A 21,792-nucleotide genomic window follows, 5' to 3' on the forward strand; every position below is an offset into this window, starting at 1 on the left:
CTTTATATTCTGTGTTAAAATTACAAAATTATATCAAACTGTGCATTTAATGTGATAGAATGTGGACCATTAATTTCAATGTATTATTTATTTTAATGTCGACTAGTTTTGTCTTACAGAAATTCATTCGGAAATCTCTGCTTTCTTATGAAAACGTCAGAAAAGTTACGAGTAGCTGGCAGTCATGGACGCGGAAGTGTTGGGCCACATCGAGTTTCTGAGAAACAATGTTTCTGCGTTACGTAGTTTAGGGAAAGAATGGGGTCTAGAAAACGAGGAGATCGAATCATGTATCGATGAGGTAATCGCAAATAGCAATGACAAAGCTAAAGTCAAGCCGACAATCACGTCAACTGGGAGAAACATATGGTCACTCATTCGATTCAGCATCAAGTTTTGGTTGGTGGTGTTTGTCCTGATATGCGCTTCCTGTACGTGCCTCTTTCTGGTTGCCAGCTACAACAACGATGTTGAGAGTTTTGTTTCAAGAACCCTGCAGCCTTATGGTTACGACATATTTCGATATGTCAGATTGGCAGGCCTACCACTGCACGACCTGTTCAACATAACTGGTAATTAAAGTTAAGGTTCAACAAGCCCCATAAAAGATGCTGTAGTCACCTAAAATCTCAACCCCCTTATAAGTCATGTTCAAAGACCTCAATTAAAAATCGGAATTCATACATGTTTTTTGGATATATTAAACTTGTACATTGGCTATACAAAAAATACATATCCATGTCCAACTGGGAAGACTTTTTTAATGGTAAAGATGTAAACGAGTCATGGACCTCTTTTTGTAATATATTTATAATGAAACTTGATGAAGTTGCCCCAGTAAAAGAGGTTTGCATTAAACAAAGAACAGAACCATGGATTTCTGCTGAAATCTCATCAAGCCGAGAGATTTATTTTTACTTACATTTAAAAAGTCGGGTAAAGCAGAAGGAATTGTAAAAAAAAGCCAAGGTTGATTATGTTGATGAACAAATATCTGAAAATAAGAACAACTCTAAAAATCTATGGAAAAGTTTTTAAAATCTTGGCTAAGAAAAGGATACAAAATCTGATGCAAAAGTCATACTTAACATAAATAACAAAAATTGGCATGATGGATTTTCTATTGCCAATTATTTTAACTTATATTTTACAACTATTGCTGCCAAACTTGTGGAAAGACTGCCAAGCTGTAAGGGAATTTACAATACTACTTCTTATTTATTTAGAGGCTTTTACTCAAAGAGAAAACCCAGCAAAATTAAATTTCATTTGAAACATATTAGTGAATCATTTGTGTATAAAGAATTTTGTGATCTTAAAACTTCTAAAAGTACAGGCCTGGATGGCATTCCTGCTCGCTTTCTTAAAGATGCAGCATCAATTACTTTTATGATAAATACAACTATATCTGAGGGAATGAAAATGGCAAAAGTAAAACCTCTATTCAAAAAATGGGACAGATTAAAGGCTGAAAACTATTGACCAGTCAGTATTCTCTGCATTGTATCAAAAATACTTGAGAGGGCAGTTTACAAACAATTGGAAACATACCTTATTTTGAATAATTTATTGTATGAACAACAATCAGGATTTAGAACATCTCATTCCACTGATTCTTGCCTCATCCATCTTGTAGACTATATTAAATCCCAGACAGCTAAAGGTCTTTTTACAGGCATGGTACTTTTAGATTTACAAAAAGCATTTGATACAGTTGACCATGATATTTCATCTGTCATAATATTCTTTATGAAAAACTTAAATGTATGGGTATTGAGTCTATTGCATGCAGGTTTAAATCTTATCTCATGCAAAGAAAACAACTTGTTCAAGTTAACAAAACAAATTCCAAAATTGAAGATGTAAACTGTGGGGTACCCCAGGGTAGTATACTAGGCCCACTTTTATTTTTAACGTATGTTAATGACATGCAGATAAGTATCGACTCGGAGTGCAAACTCCTACTATATATGCAGGTGATAGTGCTGTAACAAAGACCCAAACACTATATCTGATAAATTATCTAAAACACTGGAATCCTGCCATGATTGGCTTGTACATAGAAACTTTCACTTCATCTTGGGAAAACAGAAAGTGTCCTATTTGGTCCTAAAGGAATATTGAGAAATTTAACTTCAGATTGTTTTAATATAAGATGCAATGGACATACTATTGAGTCCAAACCACATGTAAAATATGTGGGTGTAATCTTAGACCAGTTTCTTTCAGGACAACATATTGTGAACAATGCAATACAGAACATTAATCAGAGACTAAATATACCAAACCAGAAAAAGTCTATCTGTGTCATCAAGAAAAACACTCTGCTCGGCACTTATCCAATGTGTTTTGACTATGCTTGCTCATCTTGGTACGAGGGTATCTCCAAAAATCTTAAACACAAACTCCAAGTTACACAAAACAAGGTTGTTTGTTTTATTTTGGATTTAAATTGGAGGAAAAGAATAACTTTTGCAGAACTGGAAAAAATAAATATGTTGAATGTAAGTAATAGAGTGGCTCAACTGAGATTAAACCATGTTTAAAACATTTCATGAAAAATGTCCAGCTTATATGAAGGAAGGTTTTGAAAGGAACAACAAGAGGTGTACAAGATCAAGCCAATAAAACTGTTCTATACATAATGTAAGTGGTGTAGAATCCACGTCTTTCTCTTAATACAATACAATAAAGGACTGAAATGCATTACCAGATAATATTAAGGCAACCAAGAACTTACACAGATTCAAAATTCTGGTCAAACAACATTTAACATCAAAGTTTAGATCGGTATAAAAGTGTGATTTTGTGAAAGGGTAATGGTGAGACTCCAGTGACATACTCTATTACTTCTTCATTCAAATATTATCCTAAACACTGTTATTAAATGATACTATATTGTTACTTTATATGCAGTCTAAGAGTTTGGTCGGTAGGGATTGGCCCAACCACCAGCCCTCTTCTGCAAGTAGCAATTAATTTAAATAAAACTGGTTAAATTTGGCTATTGAGTTATTCAAAAGCATTATTCATTTGACTTAAATCCTATTTACATTCCATTTTTCTTTTTTAACGTTGTGTCATCGACTCATCATGTCAATTACTATAACTTTATACAGTATGAGAGTTTGGTTGGTAGGGACTGGCCCAACCACCAACAGCCCTCTTCTGCAAAAAGCAAACAGATTTTTATAAAATTCAATTGGTTTAAATGTATCGTTAAATGTATCGTTTGTATCAGATTTTTATTAGTATAAGTTATATACCAGTACATGTCAATCAATTGTATTACCATATGTTAATGTCTGAGAGTTTGGTCAGTGGGGATTGGCCCAACCACCAGCCCTTTGGCAGGTAACATTTTAAGTTAATACTATATATCTTTGATTGTTAAAATTCCAATATATGGTTAATCACTTCATATTTTATATCATTCAATTACCAGCATTATTTTAATGATATAGCCTATGGCACATGCAACATTTTATATCTATTTTTATAAAAGAAGTGTCTAAGAGTCTTATAAAATTATCAATATATACTATATAATTATTTAACTATTGTTATGAATTGATTTATTTAGACCTAAGGGACCCATTGGAATTAAGCCACAATGTGGCTTTATGGGTCATCCCAGGTAAAGGCCTAAATTAATCCAATCCAATCCAGTTTTAACAGTACCTGACTGATTACTAGTTTTATTGCATAAATAACTTATAAATAACATCTCATTCTGTGATAATATATATATTTATGTCCAATCTGCAAAATGTGATATACATGTATTATTTGCCTTTTACCTGAATTAATTTTATTATTATAACGTAGTCAAAAAGTAAGGCATTAATCTTTCGCTGTAATATACATCGTTGTAAGCTTTTAAGCTTTTGGAGATGTCTTGATTATATTTCATTTATTTATTGACAACGTTCATCCGGTTGCACATAAAATGATAAAAGTCCATTATTTACACATTGATGAGTTGTGGCGATATATAGGTCATGTTGCTCACATATTATAAATTGACTACACAGTTCTCTCTCTATATGAAACACATGTATATACACGTGTCCATGGTACTAATCGCAAAAAGAGGCCCGGAATTTGGACCTGTTGGTAATGTTATGGTTGTTCAGTAATGTTTTAAAGCTGTTAAGGTTCATTGCTGTGGCAATCACTTCTGGTAGACTGTTCCATGCTGTTATTGTTCTATTGCTGAAGACATTTTTGTTTACATCAAGGCGAAATGGTTTCTTGGACAGCTTTTTTGGATGCCCCCTGGTCCCCCTACATGGTCGATATTGTTTAGGATCTTATAGATTTTGATGGGGTCGGTTGTTTCCCTTCTATATTCGAGTGTAGGTAGTCCCAGTTTACGCAGCCTTTCATCATAAGGTAGATTTGATATATTTTTTATCCGTTTTGTAGCCCTTCTTTGCACATTTTCAATGGAGATTTTGTCTTTGATAAAGATTGGGGACCATATAGGTGTTCCATACTCTAAATGTGGTCCGACGAGTGATTTGTACAATAGCGTAAACATGATTGCGTCCATATATGTGAAAGTACTGATATCTAGAGTTCCTTATCCTTGATACAACATAATTCCTAGCCATTTTGTAGTTATGAAGATGTTGATCCGTTTTGCAATGTAGGTATTTGTTCCACAGGTGCTTCTCTCTCTTGTTTGCTTGTTTAGCATCGATGCTGAGACAAGTTTTGTTCTGATTTCTTGGTTGAGATATCTTCCTTACTGGTATACATTTCTTTATATCTTGTGTCAAGAATACAGATAGTTTATCCCAAGCTTCCAAAATTCCATTTCAGTTACTCAGATCCTCAGCATCAAAGTTGTTAAGGTCATGCGTCATCCCGATGTAATTGCCTTTGTGGGAGTTGTACCGTTTTAGATCTACTCCCTCCTGGGATGGTGTGGTGGTGTTATGGGTACACATCTCGAAACGTAGGGTCAAATGGTCACTTTTTCCTAATGATGGTAAATATATAATGTCATCAATCACTTCCTCCTCGTTCGTGAAGATAAGGTACAAGATATTTGGGCTTTGTCCTTCGCAGTATCTAATTGGGTGTTGGTAGATGAAGCGGTCCCTCGTTGTTTCAAGACATTTTGTGGCTGGGGGGTTTTCCCTTGTGGTTGTTGATCCAACTTCCCAGTTTATTTCCTTAAAATTAAAGTCTCCCAGAGTTAGTAAATGGGAATAATGTAGAGAATACAATTTCATAAGGAGGTCAAATAGGCGATCATTGTTTTGTTCTGGGCTGTTAGGGCTTCTGTATATGCAGCACACATAAAATGTAGTGTCCAACTGTAGACAGTTACTTTTTGGAAACATTTCTGTTAGACATACCATGTCCAAGTCTCCGTTGTAAATATGTTCCACTAGTTCGGATTATTTTGTGTTGGTCATAACATTTACATTAGAATACAAACATCGGATTTGATTTCCTGGTATAACTTTGCCTGGTAATATATTTACAATATTTCCAGTGTAACCATTAAAACAAACTTCCGATACTCTTTCCAGATCTAGTGATATTGGAGTCCTGGAATTTATATGGTCCTCTGGAGTGTTTAAGATTTCACGTTCCTGTGGTCCTTCCTGACCTATTCGAGTCCTTTCTACCTCGGATATTACAGTAGAGTCCAGATAGACGTTTGTGTCCATTTCATCATTTCCTGACAAGTTTCCAGACATTATTGGACTAGGTGGCCCCAATGGTTGAGGGTGCAAGTTGAATCAGGTGTTCCATACCGGTTCTGATTTGTCATCTACACCTGTAGTACCCCGTGCAGCCGTGTTCACATTCCTGATAGGCGGCTCTGTGGCGGAGCAATCTCCAAACAGCAGAGCCTGACCTATATTACTGCGCCGGTTCATAGCACTCTGAGTACTGTCAGGGGTGCTACTCGAGTAATGTGTTGAGCGCTTGGAACTGCTTGTCTGTTGTGCTGTCCTGTCTATGTCGATCCATGTGTGGTTGATTCATAATAGCTGGGTAGTCCCTAATTGCCTTGATAATACTCGTGTTTCAACTGTTTGTTCGTTCTAACAGTTGTCTGACCACCGCGGATGTTTTCCTCGTTTCTTCCTCCTTCCAAGTTCTATACTTTAGCATTAAGGCTGTTCTCTTCATAAAAGGTCTCACTAGACTTATAACATGTCAATCTCTTTTGTGACCCAACTGAGTGCCGAAAATGACCCATAATTTAAAGTTTATTTATATACCTAGGTCATGAGAAGCTTTATTTCTCTTCTACTGTTGAGAGGAGTTCTGACCTCAAATAAAGATAGATGTTGCCATGCGAAACCACTAAAATCACAGTAAAATCCCCTGGTAAGACATTTTAGCAATTTATAAATAAGAAAACAAAGGTTAAGTAACCTTGATCTATAAATGAACTTTAGATGATGTGCCATTTGAAAACATTCTGTGATTATATGAGTGCGCTTGACATGTTTCAGTTATAAACATTGAAGCTGAAAATTACGATAATGTTTGTTTAGAAAGGACATTTTATATGAAGTTTAAGTAGTGTTTATGTTCAAAGGTCTATGGTTTTACACATATATACTGGTAAAATATGTTACGCAGATGTTTTACTATGATTTTTAGCTCACCTGGCCCGGCGTCAACTTTTTACTTTAAACAACTTCTCCTCAGTAACCAAAAGGCCTAGGGTGATGATATTTGGCCAGAAGCATGCGTGGATGAAGGGCTACCAAGTTTGTTCAAATAAATGACCTTCATCAATTGTCAAGATCACAGGGGTCAAATATGTTAATATCTTTAAACAACTTCTTCTGAATAACCAAGACGCCTAGGGTGATGATATTTGGCCAGTAACATGCTGGTATGTAGGGCTACCAAGATTGTTCAAATAAATGACCTTGACTTATATTCAAGGTCACAGGGGTCAAATATGTCAAAATCTTTTAAACAACTTCTTCTGAATAACCAAGAGGCCTAGGATGATGATATTTGGCCAGTAACATGCTTGGATGAAGGGCTTCCAAGTTCGTTCAAATACATGACCTTACCTTATATTCAAGGTCACAGGGGTCAAATATGTCAAAATCTTTTAAACAACTTCTTCTGAATAACCAAGAGGCCTAGGATGATGATATTTGGCCAGTAACATGCTGTATGAAGGGCTACCAAGTTTGTTCAAATAAATGACCTTGACTTATATTCAAGGTCACAGAGGGCAAATATGTTTTAAACATTTAAACAACTCAACTTCTTCTGAATGTCCAATAGGCCTAGGGTGATGATATTTGCCTAGTAGCATGCTGGGATGAAGGGCTATAAAGTTTGTTCAAATGAATGACCTTCATCTTTTTTCAATGTCACAGGGTCAAATATGTTCTTAACCTTTAAACAACTTCTTCTGAATAACCAAGAGGCCTAGGAATAATGCCAGTAACATACTGAGATGAAGGACTACCAAGTTCAAATGAATGACCTTGACATATATATTTTAAGGTCACAGGGGTCAAATATGTTTAAAACCATTGAATGACTTCTTCTTAATAAGCAAAAGGCCAAGGGTGATGATATTTGGCCATTAACATGCTGGGATGAAGGACTACCAAGTGAATGACCTTCGCCCATATTCAAGGTCACAGTGGTCAATATATGTTTAAATCTTAAAATGATTTGTTCTGTATAACCAGAAGGTCCAGGGTAATGATATTTTGCCAGAAGCATGCTGGGTTGGAAGACTATAAACTCTGTTCAACCGAATGTCCTTGTTTGACATTCAAGGTCACAGGCGCCATATGTTTAAATCTTTTAATAGGTTACAAGTGTGAGATTAATACCAGGTGAGCGATGCAGGCCCATTGGGCCTCTTGTTGTACTTTCCCATAGCAACGATCATCTTCTTGTGAGGCCGGTATGCCTCACCACACATAGCTAAAGAGAAATAAAGCCCCGCATGACCTAGGTATATAAATGATCTTCAAGTAAAATGTCATTTCGTAACATTTGGTTGGGTCGCTTAAGAGATTGACATGTTATAAATCTGGTGATCAATTTTTATCATTACATAAGCCTTAATGCCGTATTTTGACTTTGTTAACCTGGTTATGTACCTTTTTAAAAACTTATGTACAAGATCAATATGTTTAAATTAAATATATATATTATGATTTGTAATAAGAGTATTTGAATATGACTTGCCAAGGGGTTGAAATTTTGGGTGACTATTGCATCTTTAAGGGGGCTTGTTGAACCTTAAACGTCTACATTTTGCAGCTTCAGTTGTCTTTGGCAGAAGTAAGTAACATTGATAAACACTGCAAAGACATGTAATATAAGGATTGCCATCCCTTGCACACACACACACACACACATTCACAATATTTGTTTGAGTAATAAAGTTGATACTTATTTGTGCAGAGTACTATGATGCCGAGTGTCTAGTTGAGAATCCTTACTTCACGGAACCAGAGATATCCTGTGTGTACTGTGAGGGGACCTCATCACTGATGATCTTCAAGACGCTCAATGTTAGCCTTGTGGCCTTGCTCCTAGACAACAGACAACCACTTTTACATCAGGTACGTGATACATTTATTTTCCAGTAATAGATAAATGTTACTGCTGAACTTCTGGGAAGTCTTCTTTTCTTATGTGACCTCCAATTTTGCAGATTTCAGGCAAAGTGTCCAATGTACAAAGTGCTATGGTGAGGAGTGATTGCCATGGTTTTGATTTGGCAGATTGTTCTTTTCACAGAAATTAAAGTGAAAATTAGAACGTTGTGAAAAAAAGCAATATCTACGGTATTTAGTGGCTTGTTACTAAAACAGCTCAAGAGAATTCAATGTAGCTCAATTGGTAGAGCACATGTACTGAACTAGTTCTGGGCTCGACTCTTATCATGATTCATTCAGGGAAAGGTTTTTAGCTCACCCCAAGGGCCAGGTCAGCTTATGCGGTACTGCGGCGTCCGGCATCCGGCATCTAGCCTTCAACTTCTTCTGAAGAACTGGAGGACCTAGGGTCATGATATGTGGCCAGTAGATACCTGGGATGAAGTGCTATAAAGTTTCCTCATTAAAATAACCATGACCTACTTTCAAGGTCACAGGGGTCAAATATGTTAAAAACTTCAAACAGCAATATCCTAAGAACCATTTGGACTCGAGTCATAATACTTGAGTATTTTATGTAGACCAGCTGTGAACTGTTTTCTTTATTTCAGTAATGAGGTCAAATGTTAACTTTAAGTGCTAGCCGAAGTCAAAGGTCAACGTTGGTTAAAAGCTTTTAAATTAAAATTTCAAATTTCAAACAACAATACAGGTACCTTAAGAAGCGCTTAAGAGATGTTAAAATGTCTTTTGTTCTAGTTACCAAATTTGGCCTGAAGTTACCTATATGTCAGTTTCATGTAACCAAAGAAACAGGTGAGCGATACAGGCCCTCTGGGCCTCTTGTTTTTCTTGAATTGAAACAGTTTAAAACAAAAATCTTATACTAAAATGTGCATATTAAAGGAAATAAATTGAAGATTTTGTTTTCAGGGTGGGTTCCCGACTAAGGTTACATACAGTGACCTGCGTGATACTTACCTACATAACAGGGACGTGTTTGATGGAGAATCTCATCAAGTGGAGTCAACACAGGACATTGTGCAGTCCCTCCCTGATCTGTTTGGTAGTGACATGGAGGACACTATCAGCACCACAGAGTCCTTCGGGATCAGATGGTACTGTATGGACATCACTATTTGGGTCTTCTTGTTGTTTTGTAATTGTAATTATTACAGAATATCTTTAAGACACCTATATATTATTGCAAATTAGGTAAACAAAACAGTTACAAAAAGAACATTTTTGTGACTGTTTCCACTCAAAGACCCCGACACTTTTTACTGGTGCAACATTTTAAATCTGTTCTACAAATTGTACCAGTAGATACAAACAAGGTAATATTTGAATTAAACACTAAATATGTGTGATATAAAATTAAACAAATTAATTCGTGATTCATTAACCCTGTATTGAGAACAAGTTTTTCGTGTACTTGGGCTGGTTTGAGGGTGGTTCATTGGGATATTTGGCTAATCAATGATATCTAACAAATAGATTGCAGTGAATAGGAAGGCTGAACCACATTTGGATCATTTTAAAGTTTTTCAACATTAAAAACAAGTATTGATTTTCTCAAATATAGTAAACCATTTCAATTTTGAGTATGCACATGGGCTAAGGCCCCAGCCCTGACATCAGAAAGCCTCATTATCCCTGAAGTTGTGCCAAAATCATCAGGTATTATTGTTAATTAGTAAAATTCTTGGCATTTTGTTAACATTCTTTAGGTTTTCTAAGGGAGTTAGAAGTAGCAATCTGTTGAGGAAGGTGTTTCCTCGCCCGACAGTTGTTCCAGTCAACACAGAGATTGCAGTGGACAAAATCTTGTACCTGGATGGTCCAGGCTCCCAGCAATACCAAGTGGTATGTATCAAGCTTTTATGAAGTATTCTCAGCGGTATATACTGAAACATTGTGCAAAGATTAGTCAAAGAAAGTGCCATACCAGTAACCTATAGCATATCTTTAATATATGTTCTTCTTGCAAGAAATCAGTATTGCTTTTATATGCCACACTATTATTCAGATAGGAAAATATATGGCAGGGTTTTGATAAATTGTATTTTATTTCTAGCTTACCAATGATCAATTAGAAAACAACACTAATATTGAAATGTTAATTAGGGCCCCGTATCGGAGATACGGGTGCCCTATAGTAATCACTCTGTCTGTCTGTCTGTCAACAAATTTTGTTTCTGGCTGATATCTTTGGTATTTATTGACCGATGTACATAAAACTTGGTCAATATGTTCAGTGTACAGAAAAACACATAAAGGTAAAAAGTCAAGATCAAAGGTCAAGGTCATTAGGTTCAAAGGTCAAGGTCAAATTTTACATCTTTTCACTGATGAACATTTTGTTATGACATTATGAAGCAAAGTTGATAAGAATTAAACAAGGAGTCGACTGACCAAAGGTCAAGGTCATTGGGTCAGGGATCAAGGTCAAATTTTGTAGCTTTTCACTAGTGAATATTTTGCTATGACATTATGGAGCAAAGTTGATGGGAATTAAACAGAGACATACTGAGGTAAAAAGTCGAGGTAAAAGGTCAGGTCATTAGATTCAAAGGTCAAGGTCAAATTTTGCACCTTTTCACTGATGAACATTTTGCTATGACATGATGAAGCAAAGTTGATCAGAATTAAACAAGGAGTCAACTGACCAAAGGTCAAGGTCATTGGGTCAAAGGTCAAGGTAAAATTTGGTATCTTTTCACTGGTGAACATTTCGCTATGACACTTTGAAGCAATGTAGCTCAGAATTAAACAAGGAGTCAAATGACAAAAGGTCAAGGTCACTGGGTCAAAGGTGAAGGTTAAATTTTGTACCTTTTCCTTGATGAACATTTTGTTATGACATTATGAAGCAATTTTGTTCAGAACTTAACACAGAATCAACTGACCTTAGGTCCAGGTTACGGGGTCCGAAGGGTCAAGGTCAAGTTTTGTATTTTCACTGATGAACATTTTGTTATGATATTAAGACGCAAAGTTGGTTGGAATTAAAGAATAAGTCAACTGACGAAAGATCAGGGTCACTGGGTTAATGGTCAAGGTCATTTGGGTCCAAAGGTCAAAGACAAAGTGGATCTCTGACTTTGACCCTGGCTCTTGATGGAGGAGGTATATAAGGTGAAATAAAACAACTCAAAGCTAGCAAATGAGTATTGCACCGGTATTTACATTTCTGTTAGCCCAGCAAATATGGAGGTGGAAGGAAACAAGACTCACATCATAGTACATGTAAAATGTATATTTTGCTTCCTTGCGATTCTTTTTGATGTCCAAATATCAAACGTCAAGTTCAGCTTTATATGGGCAGATTGCTTCTTGATGATTATGGGGGGATATATTACCACAAGACGGGGCCCTTACTGACCTGTCAGTGTTCTAGTTTTGTTTTATTTTTGATGTTCGTTTACCAGGCTCGAGGGAAATTCCCTCTAGCTGTATACGTCCAGGCTAGTGGTAGAAGGAAGGCTGTACTTCGACCCCGGGACAACTGCCAAACACTCTGTCAGCTGTTCACTCTCAGCCTTAATGAGAGGGATATATGTATGTATTGATGGAACTTCTTCTTTCTATAAAACAAGTTTTACAAAACGAATATTACAAAACTGAATATTCATTACATATGCTAGAATTGATTAAACTCTCACACCTAAAACAAACAAACATTTAAACTGACACGTTGACAAAGCACTTGAAAATTCCCAGCTTTGAAATGTTTTTTTTAGCGAAATGCCTTTTTTATACCATCCAAGTGAAATGACTTTTTTTTTCCATCCAAGTGAAATGACTCTTTTTTTTATACCATCCAAGTGAAAATTATGTGTTGGGGCAATTGTTTTATTAATGCTGGGTTCCGTAGATGACATACATTTATGTATAAATAAGATTGTCTTGAGGGCAAAAATTATACAGCACCATTTCCTCTTAATATAGGGTATGAAAGGAATCTGGCAGCAGGCAATTGGCATATTAAAAAGTGGCATGTTTTTAAATCATTAAAGCACCAATGATACTTTATTATACGCCCGTCAAATTAGACGGGAGTATTATGGTATGGCGTTGTCCGTCCGTCCGGCTTAAACTTTTATTTTTCCGGCAATCTCCTCCTACATTTTTCGACCGATCTCTTTATACCATGGTATACATTATAATCATGATATGAAGTTGTGTCTCCCTTAAAAGAATTTAGATTCGACAATATTTGCAAAAGTTATTCCCCTTTGTTCATTTCAGTATTTGATTTTCTCCTACATTTTTATAGCATGTTGGCTAACCACTCTTTGAATGATCCAGATCTTATTTCAATGTACGAAAGTATATAACACTATATGGCATTCGCCGGGCATATATTGTTCCGCCCCGCGGTACTCTTGTTTCAATTAGATGGACATAATGTCTACATCATATATTGTATTTATGAAATGTTTGTTTGTCTTTAATCCATAATACAGTATTAAATACAAAAAAATATCATTTGCATAATTTGTCTAATTTTCCTTTTTTTTCTGGCAATTCATGTTATATTGTTGTCCTGATCTGTTGATTTGGAAGCTGTTCCTCCTGAGTTATCTGCCCCTGTTTATCTTTCAGTGTTGTTTGACCAAGCTCTGTGGCACCTGTTCCTCCTACCTAACACAGAAGGGACCAGTGTTGGCTTTTCCAGTACATTTACAGAATGACTTCAGATATACAACATATTTGTCAACATGTTTAAATTAAACAGCAGTGGCATAAGTAAAACTGTGTATCAAAATTAAATTATTGATTTGAAAAGCATCTGTAGCTTTATTTATTTTTTATATCATACAACAAAATATCATAACATAGTGTGTCACTACACAAGGTGTCACTTTATAGTTTATCACTACATAGTGTGTCAGTACATAGTGTGTCATTACATAGTGAGTCAGTACATAGTGTGTCAGTACATAGTGTGTCGATACATAGTGTGTATGTACATAGTGTGTCAGTACATAGTGTGTCGATACATAGTGTGTCAGTACATAGTGTGTCGATACATAGTGTGTCAGTACATAGTGTGTCAGTACATAGTGTTTCGATACATAGTGTGTCAGTACATAGTGTGTCAGTACATAGTGTTTCGATACATAGTGTGTCAGTACATAGTGTGTCAGTACATAGTGTTTCGATACATAGTGTGTCAGTACATAGTGTGTCAGTACATAGTGTGTCAGTACATAGTGTGTTAGTAAATAGTGTGTCGATACATAGTGTGTCAGTACATAGTGTGTCAGTACATAGTGTGTCGATACATAGTGTGTATGTACATAGTGTGTCAGTACATAGTGTGTCGATACATAGTGTGTCAGTACATAGTGTGTCAGTACATAGTGTGTCGATTCATAGGGTTTGACTATAAAATGTCACTACATAGGGTGTTGGTACTTAGGGTGTGACTATACATGTCACTACATAGTGTGTCGATACATAGGGTTTGACTATAAAATGTCACTACATAGTGTGTCAGTATATAGGGTGTCAGTACATAGGGTGTCGGTACATAGGGTGTGATTATAAAGTGTCACTACATAGTGTGTCAGTACATAGAGTGTGACTATAAAGTGTGTCGATACATAGGGTTTGACTATAAAATGTGTCACTACATAGTGTGTCAGTACATAGGGTGTGATTATACAGTGTGTCGGTACATCGGGTGTGATTATAAAGTGTGTCACTACATAGTGTGTTGGTACATAGGGTGTGACTATAAAGTGTGTCAATACATCGGGTGTGACTATAAAATGTCACTACATAGGGTGTGACTATAAAGTGTGGCAGTACATAGTGTGTGTCTATAAAGTGTCACTACATAGTGTGTCGGTACATAGGGTCTGAATATGAAGTGTGTCAGTACATAGGGTGTGACTATAAAGTGTGTCACTACATAGTGTGTCGATACATAGGGTGTGACTATAAAATGTCACTACATAGTGTGTCGGTACATAGGGTGTAACTATATAGTGTGTCGGTACATCGGGTGTGATTAAAAAGTGTGTCACTACATAATGTGTTGGTACATAGGGTCTGAATATGAAGTGTGTCAGTACATATGGTGTCAGTACATAGTGTGTGATTATAAAGTGTGTCACTACATAGTGTGTCGGTACATAGGGTGTGACTATAAAGTGTGTCGGTACATAGTGTGTCACTACATAGGGTGTCACTACATAGGGTGTCACTACATAGGGTGTGAATATGAAGTGTGTCACTACATAGTGTGTGAATATAAACTGTGTCGGTACATAGTGTGTCAGTACATAGGGTATAAAGTGTCACTACATAGTGTGTCGGTACATATGGTGTGACTATAAAATGTGTCGGTACATAGTGTGTCACTACATAGGGGGTCACTACATAGGGTGTCACTACATAGGGTGTGAATATGAAGTGTTTCACTACATAGTGTGTCGGTACATAGGATGTGACTATACAGAGTGTCACTACAAAGTGTGTCAGTCCATAGGGTGTGAATATGAAGTGTGTCACTACATAGTGCATAGTGTGTCAGTACACAGGGTGTGACTATAAAGTGTGTCACTATCAGTACATAGTGTGTCAGTACATAGTGTGTCAGTACATAGTGTGTCGATACATAGTGTGTCAGTACATAGGGTATAAAGTGTCACTACATAGTGTGTCGGTACATAGGGTGTGACTATAAAATGTGTGGGTACATAGTGTGTCACTACATAGGGTGTAACTACATAGGGTGTCACTACATAGGGCGTCACTACATAGGGTGTGAATATGAAGTGTGTCACTACATTGTGTGTCAGTACATAGGGTGTGACTACAAAGTGTGTCAGTACATAGGGGGTGAATATGAAGTGTGTCACTACATAGTGCATAGTGTGTCAGTACACAGGGTGTGACTATAAAGTGTGTCACTCTATAGTGTGTCAGTACATAGGGTGTGACTATAAAGTGTGGTACATAGTGTGTCAGTACATAGTGTGTCGATACATAGTGTGTCAGTACATAGGGTGTGTCTATAAAGTGTCACTACATAGTGTGTCGGTACATATGGTGTGACTATAAAATGTGTCGGTACATAGTGTGTCCGTACATAGGGTGTGAATATGAATTGTGTCACTACATAGGGTGTGAATATGAATTGTGTCACTACATAGTGTGCGAATATAAAGTGTGTCAGTACATAGGGTGTCAGTACATAGTGTGTGATTATAAAGTGTGTCACTACATAGTGTGTCGGTACATATGGTGTGACTATAAAATGTGTCGGTACATAGTGTGTCACTACATAGGGTGTCAGTACATAGGGTGTGAATATGAAGTGTGTCACTACATAGTGTGTCGGTACATAGGATGTGACTATAAAGAGTGTCACTACAAAGTGTGTCAGTACATAGGGTGTGAATATGAAGTGTGTCACTACATAGTGTGTCAGTACATAGGGTGTGACTATAAAGTGTGTCAGTACATAGGGTGTGAGTATGAAGTGTGTCAGTACATAGGGTGTGACTATAAAGTGTGGCACTACATAGTGTGTCAGTACATAGGGTGTGACTATAAAGTTTGTCAGTACATAGTGTGTCAGTACAAAGTGTGGCGGTACATAGTGTGTCGGTACAAAGTGTGTCAGTACATAGGGTGTGACTATAAAGTGTGTCGGTACATAGGGTGTGACTATAAAGTGTCACAACGTAGTGTGTCGGTACATAGGGTCTGAATATAAAATGTGTCAGTACATAGTGTGTGATTATAAAGTGTGTCACTACATAGGGTGTGACTATAAAGTGTGTCAGTACAAAGTGTGTCAGTACATAGGGTGTGACTATAAAGCGTGTCGGTACATAGGGTGTGATTATAAAGTGTCACTACATAGGGTGTGACTATAAAGTGTGTCAGTACATAGGGTGTGACTATAAAGTGTGTCAGTACAAAGTCAGTCAGTACATAGTGTCACTACACAGTGTGTCAGTACATAGGGTGTGACTATAAAGTGTCGCTACACAGTGTGTCACTAAATTACATTAGTGTGTCACTACATAATGCCAGTAAGTTTTGTGTGTCACTAGTTAGTGTCGCTACGTAGAGTTTCATTTTGTTGGATAGTGATATTCTGCATTTGTACGAGGGAATTGTTTGTTTTAGGTCAAACATGCTTTGACAAATTCGTCCTCGATACTCCAGGGTTACACTCATTTACACTCTTTGCACCCTTTGGATATGTCATAGCAAAATTGAAGGTACAATGACAGCTTTTTGATTGGTCTCGGGTAAAACAAAACCCTGACCAATCGCCAGGCTGATACCTGTCCTATGAAGATTACAGAGGAGCGACATTCTACTTCATAGCCAGTCAATGTTTAGCTTTACTGGCCTTAATGGGATAGGGAAACGCTTTTTTGACATATGATTTAAGTCCACGTTTAATGTTACAATTAATGTTGATATAAATACCAGGTGAGCCATGCAGGCCCATTGAGCCTCTTGTTATACCGTTACGCGACCGCGAGATTCTTTTGATGTACATCAAAGAATCAAACTAGTCTCCTTGTCTCATACACAAGGTGAGTTTTCTGAGCCTTCAATTTTGCTATGACATATTCCAGGGGTGCAGAGAGCGTAATTTATGTGACAAATTATAAATTACAGTTTAAGTGTTGGTTGCAACTTAAACGTTTGTTGCTGGTCTAGAAAGACCAACTTTGCTGTTATTCCCTACTCTGTATGTGGCAGATCGAATAACGATTTTCAAATTTCCATGTGACAGTTAAATATAGGTGTGCTGGATATGTATAGCAGGTTTGGATGCTCTGTCAGCATTATAATAACTTTCAATTCTGACGTGGACGAAAAATGTAGGAAAACTATTTTACATCCTTTGGCATACAAGAGTGTATTTTAGTACTCGTACCAGCATCATTTGATGGACAGATACAGAGTTAACAAATCGATCGCCTTTTTATTTCAGTGTTCATCGTAGCGGTCGCCGGACAAATTACTAGCACATACTTTTACTGAGAAACTAGAGGCGCCGTCTGGTGATCGAAATGAAGTACAATAGTTCGCATGTCAGCAGACTACTGCAACATTTTTGCCATCTTTGAATCATCAGTGGAAAGCTGTCGATGTACGGGGAACTTTGAAATGTATCTGCAAATCAAAATATGTTTCTCGCTCATGCAATGTAAAATTAAAATTAAAATCAAAGTTTTCGCAGTCATAGAGCCAATTTTCCCATATTTATGAGGTTGGCGTCAGTAGCATGGTTAAACCATCTGGTGTTTCGGCACGTGGCTGACGTCAACTTTTTGAATATGGAAAAAGTTGCTCTATAACTGCGAAAAACTGTTCAACTCGGAAATGGTATACGTGCGTATTTGGAGGAAACGGAGAGAATGACTGCGGAAGGAGAGTACAATTTTAGTACATATGTACATATAAGAGGTTTTTAAAAGAATAGTTATCCATTTTTTCAATAGTACTAAGCAATCTTTTTTTGCACATCAACTTGAAATGTGGTCTTTGATGCAAGAAAGCTAGGCGGAGTCGATATGTCGACATCGAGAGCTGTCCTCCCTTTTTGTATACATCATCGTTGGGGTTAACTGAAAGTCGATCCAAAACCCTAAAACGTACAGAATTACTTTGAACACCTTAGTAAGGTACAAATGTATAACAAATTATCAGATCCTCGTGTCCATGAGTATGAACAATATTCCTATTCATAGCAACAGCCGTACCATCTTGTTTTTCTCCGGGAGCTCCGGCTTTCCTCCGCCACCACCAAAACCTACCACGTCCTTAAATGATAGGACGTAAAACACCAAACAAACCAAACCAAGTACCATCTGCTACTATGCTGCCTACGTTTCGGATATTAAAGTAAAGAGAGACATTTCTAGGATTATTGTGCATCTAAGCATAGACGTGGTTGGTTTCTTTTGATTGTTGCTGATCTGTTACATGTGCCTTTAGTTCGCGTATGTTCCATTTAAGTATTATTCATTTTCCCGTTTGGACAGGGTTTTGGTGGCGTTGTTGGGGTATTTGTCTCCGTATCATTGTTAAGGTCCAGTTAGAGATTTATCTCCTGGCGGAGACCATCCAATCCTTCACTTTCAGTGTAAATCATATCGAGCCTGGTGGTATGCCTTCCCTGTTTCATATTTATATTAATTTATTGTATTTCTATTTATTTATTATTTCCCCTTTGGTCTTATGTTGGCGGCACATTGGAACTTCTCACTCGTGAAACGATATCTGTTCTCCGTCATTCTTGTGAAATACATACGATATATAACGGTTAACGATTAAGTATCCTTTATTTCCGTAATAGGTGTTGAACGGTGATAGACAGACTGTAGAATGTCCTGGTGAAATTTTCAATCACCGAGGTTTACCGCAAGCTTGATTGCCGCAGTGATCTTCTCCCAGTAGTAACAGGGTGCAGGACACACACACTTTCCTTATCAATGATTTTAAATTAACAAAATCTACTATATTTTTAATTCAAATGATTTAGGGTTTTACGTAATTCTTCCGTCAGTTTCAGTAGTACAACAGTAGTTTAGACCAGTAAAGATGTTCACCTTTTGACCCCTAGCCTTATCGATGAGTCCTAGAAGAACGAAACATCGACATGGTGCGGTATTATAATCATCAAAGTTGTACAATGAAACTTAACACTTAACTACCAATAATCCGACTCACGACCACCCTTTAAAAAAATGGAACGGAGATAATCAAGGTAGTACTTTCGGCCTAAAACACTGACAGATAACGGGGAAAATCTTACATATTCTGATAAAAACTGATGTAACAAGTTACATATCTAAGTAACAATAAATATATGATTAACAGATATGAACTATAAATCTTATGAATTCTAATCCACTGTGCCGGTTTTTTCTACTCTCCAGCAGGGTTTTATCTTCAATTTCAATTTCAATAAATTTTATTGTCGAAGGACAAATGGATTGGGCAGCAGGCATAGCCTATTTAAGCCCTCTCCAAACATAGTAACAAACAGTGGTACAAGCATAGACATAGACATTAGAACACATACAAACACATATAAACAAGTTGGTATTATCAAATTAATAATCAAATTAGGGAAAACAACTAATAATACCCATTTTTATTATAATTGAATCTAATTGTTTAAAATCTAACCTTTTATTTTGATACCGAAAAGACATAATATATATATATATATATATATATATATATATACATATAATGAGGAGAAAAGAAAAATAATTTGTTGATGGAGCTGCATGTGTAAACATTTGATGGGATTAAACTACGGCACGCAACAGATACAGGCCAAAAAGTCCAATGTATCACACAAGGCCATCCACTGATGAGTTTAGGAATCCAATCCCACCAAATAGTTTAATTTATGCATATTAAACACAGGTTAGATGTATAATTAACATGTTGTAAAGCTTTATATTCTTATTTATGTAGTTGTTTCCCAATATATTGTAATAAAATAGTATAACTGGTCTTCTGAACCCCAGAAGGGTTTATATATACATATAGTATGCTTCGATAATGTACGTGCCTGACGAGAAAATATTGCTTTGAATTATGAACATGAAATAGGTCTTTGCCACAAGATATGAAGTTTTAAAATACTTGCTCTTGATATAGTTAAGTGAACACTCTTTATTGTAGTCATCATTGATCATAATACGCCCTTTACGTATACACACAGACGTCAACGTTTTTATCATTCATCTTTTTTTGATGTCGTTAGGTGAGTATACGCTTATATTTGTTGTCTGGCCCGGTATGTGTTTAAGTTTCTCAGTCGTTAAGATATACAACAGGAAACAGATTGTACCTCGTGACGTTACATACAGAACCAGTATCCGGCTGTCTATTCAAACTGTGTCGGGTGATATTAATCGGGGAGTGAATTTGCTTCAGTAAACACAAGAAACACGACAGGTCACACACTGGTAAGTTAGTCTTCAAGCATTACTTATTGTTTTCTATGTATGGTTTTCCATGTATGGTTTTCTATAGTTAAGCATTACTTATTGTTTTCTATGTATGGTTTTCCATGTATGGTTTTCTATAGTTAAGCATTACTTATTGTTTTCTATGCATACTTTAATGGTTACCGACGCGTTAGTTATACTGTATATAGTGGTAGTGGTGAGGTGTTATGCGTACAGGTAATACTTAAGTCTGAAATACTTGACTGATTCAGAAAATGAACTGTTAAGTGACTACGCCTATCTATTGACAATCAGGTGAGAGGATGCTTCACAACACATATGCGGTGAGGCGAACTAAACGTCTCCCTGTATTTTTATCCTGTGTCCTATAAACTTATCTTTCCGATACATATTCCGATGAATATTTTAGGCATAAAATACCTTTACATTTTATACGGTTGAATATTTCACGTATAAATACACAAACAGATTTTGTTTTCATTTTCCTTATTCGCACATAAACACAAACTTTGATGCAACCACCTGTGTTACATGACCCGATAACTAAGTAAAACACAGGGTATCGCTCCCTCGTTGGGGTAGAGCCACAGGAGATTGAATAGCCCGAGTTTCCTCTGGCTTACACCAGACTTGGAAATTTTGACATATATAGATGTCTTGGGTAGACATCTATGTGTCAAAATGTCTAAGTCTGGTGTTAAGTGAAGGTCTATCAAAATATAAAGCATACACATCGGGGAGACTAATTGGTAGCACAGGCCTAGGTGAGAACAGGTGACAGATGATCTGGTGTGGTGAGGCCGGGGAGACTGATTGGCAGCACAGGCCTAGGTGTGAACAGGTGACAGATGATCTGCTGTGGTGGGGCCGGGGAGACTAATTGGTAGCACAGGCCTAGGTGAGAGCAGGTGACAGCTGATCTGCTGTGGTGGGACCGGGGAGACTAATTGGTAGCACAGGCCTAGGTGAGAACAGGTGACAGATGATCTGCTGTGGTGGGGCCGGGGAGAGTAATTGGTAGCACAGGCTAGGTGAGAACAGGTGACAGATGATCTGCTGTGGTGGGGCCGGGGAGACTAATTGGTAGCACAGGCCTAGGTGAGAACAGGTGACAGATGATCTGCTGTGGTGGGGCCGGGGAGACTAATTGGTAGCACAGGCCTAGGTGAGAACAGGTGACAGATGATCTGCTG

General features: G+C 37.0%; 2 protein-coding genes across 2 annotated transcripts in view; both read left to right on the forward strand.

Moving 5' to 3' along the window:
- Positions 1–152: 152 nt before the first annotated feature.
- On the forward strand, positions 153–13,415 carry LOC110465724. The gene is made up of 6 exons (XM_021521738.1): positions 153–572; positions 8,425–8,585; positions 9,555–9,739; positions 10,352–10,487; positions 12,053–12,182; positions 13,230–13,415. The coding sequence occupies exons 1-6, from the start codon at positions 185–187 to the stop codon at positions 13,316–13,318; spliced, it is 1,089 nt and encodes a 362-aa protein (XP_021377413.1). The 5' UTR covers positions 153–184; the 3' UTR covers positions 13,319–13,415.
- Positions 13,416–20,440: 7,025 nt separating this feature from the next.
- The window catches only part of LOC110465685 (glutathione S-transferase U26-like), a 5,148-nt gene continuing 3,796 nt past the window's right edge, over positions 20,441–21,792 (forward strand). The window contains exon 1 of the mRNA XM_021521667.1: positions 20,441–20,596. The gene's annotated coding sequence lies outside the window, so the exon portion shown is untranslated. The remainder of the gene's footprint in view (positions 20,597–21,792) is intronic.

The sequence above is a fragment of the Mizuhopecten yessoensis genome, unplaced genomic scaffold (genome assembly GCF_002113885.1).
Source record: "Mizuhopecten yessoensis strain PY_sf001 unplaced genomic scaffold, ASM211388v2 scaffold1595, whole genome shotgun sequence".
In the NCBI taxonomy this organism is placed as follows: domain Eukaryota; kingdom Metazoa; phylum Mollusca; class Bivalvia; order Pectinida; family Pectinidae; genus Mizuhopecten; species Mizuhopecten yessoensis.

What these genes read in the sequence shown, in the direction of transcription:
- LOC110465724 (XM_021521738.1), top strand. Translation starts at nt 185, where the DNA reads ATGGACGCGGAAGTGTTGGGCCACATCGAGTTTCTGAGAAACAATGTT. An exon ending in GACAACCACTTTTACATCAG is followed by an intron (nt 8,586 to 9,554) that starts GTACGTGATACA and finishes TTTTGTTTTCAG; the next exon opens with GGTGGGTTCCCGACTAAGGT. An exon ending in GCTCCCAGCAATACCAAGTG is followed by an intron (nt 10,488 to 12,052) that starts GTATGTATCAAG and finishes TTCGTTTACCAG; the next exon opens with GCTCGAGGGAAATTCCCTCT.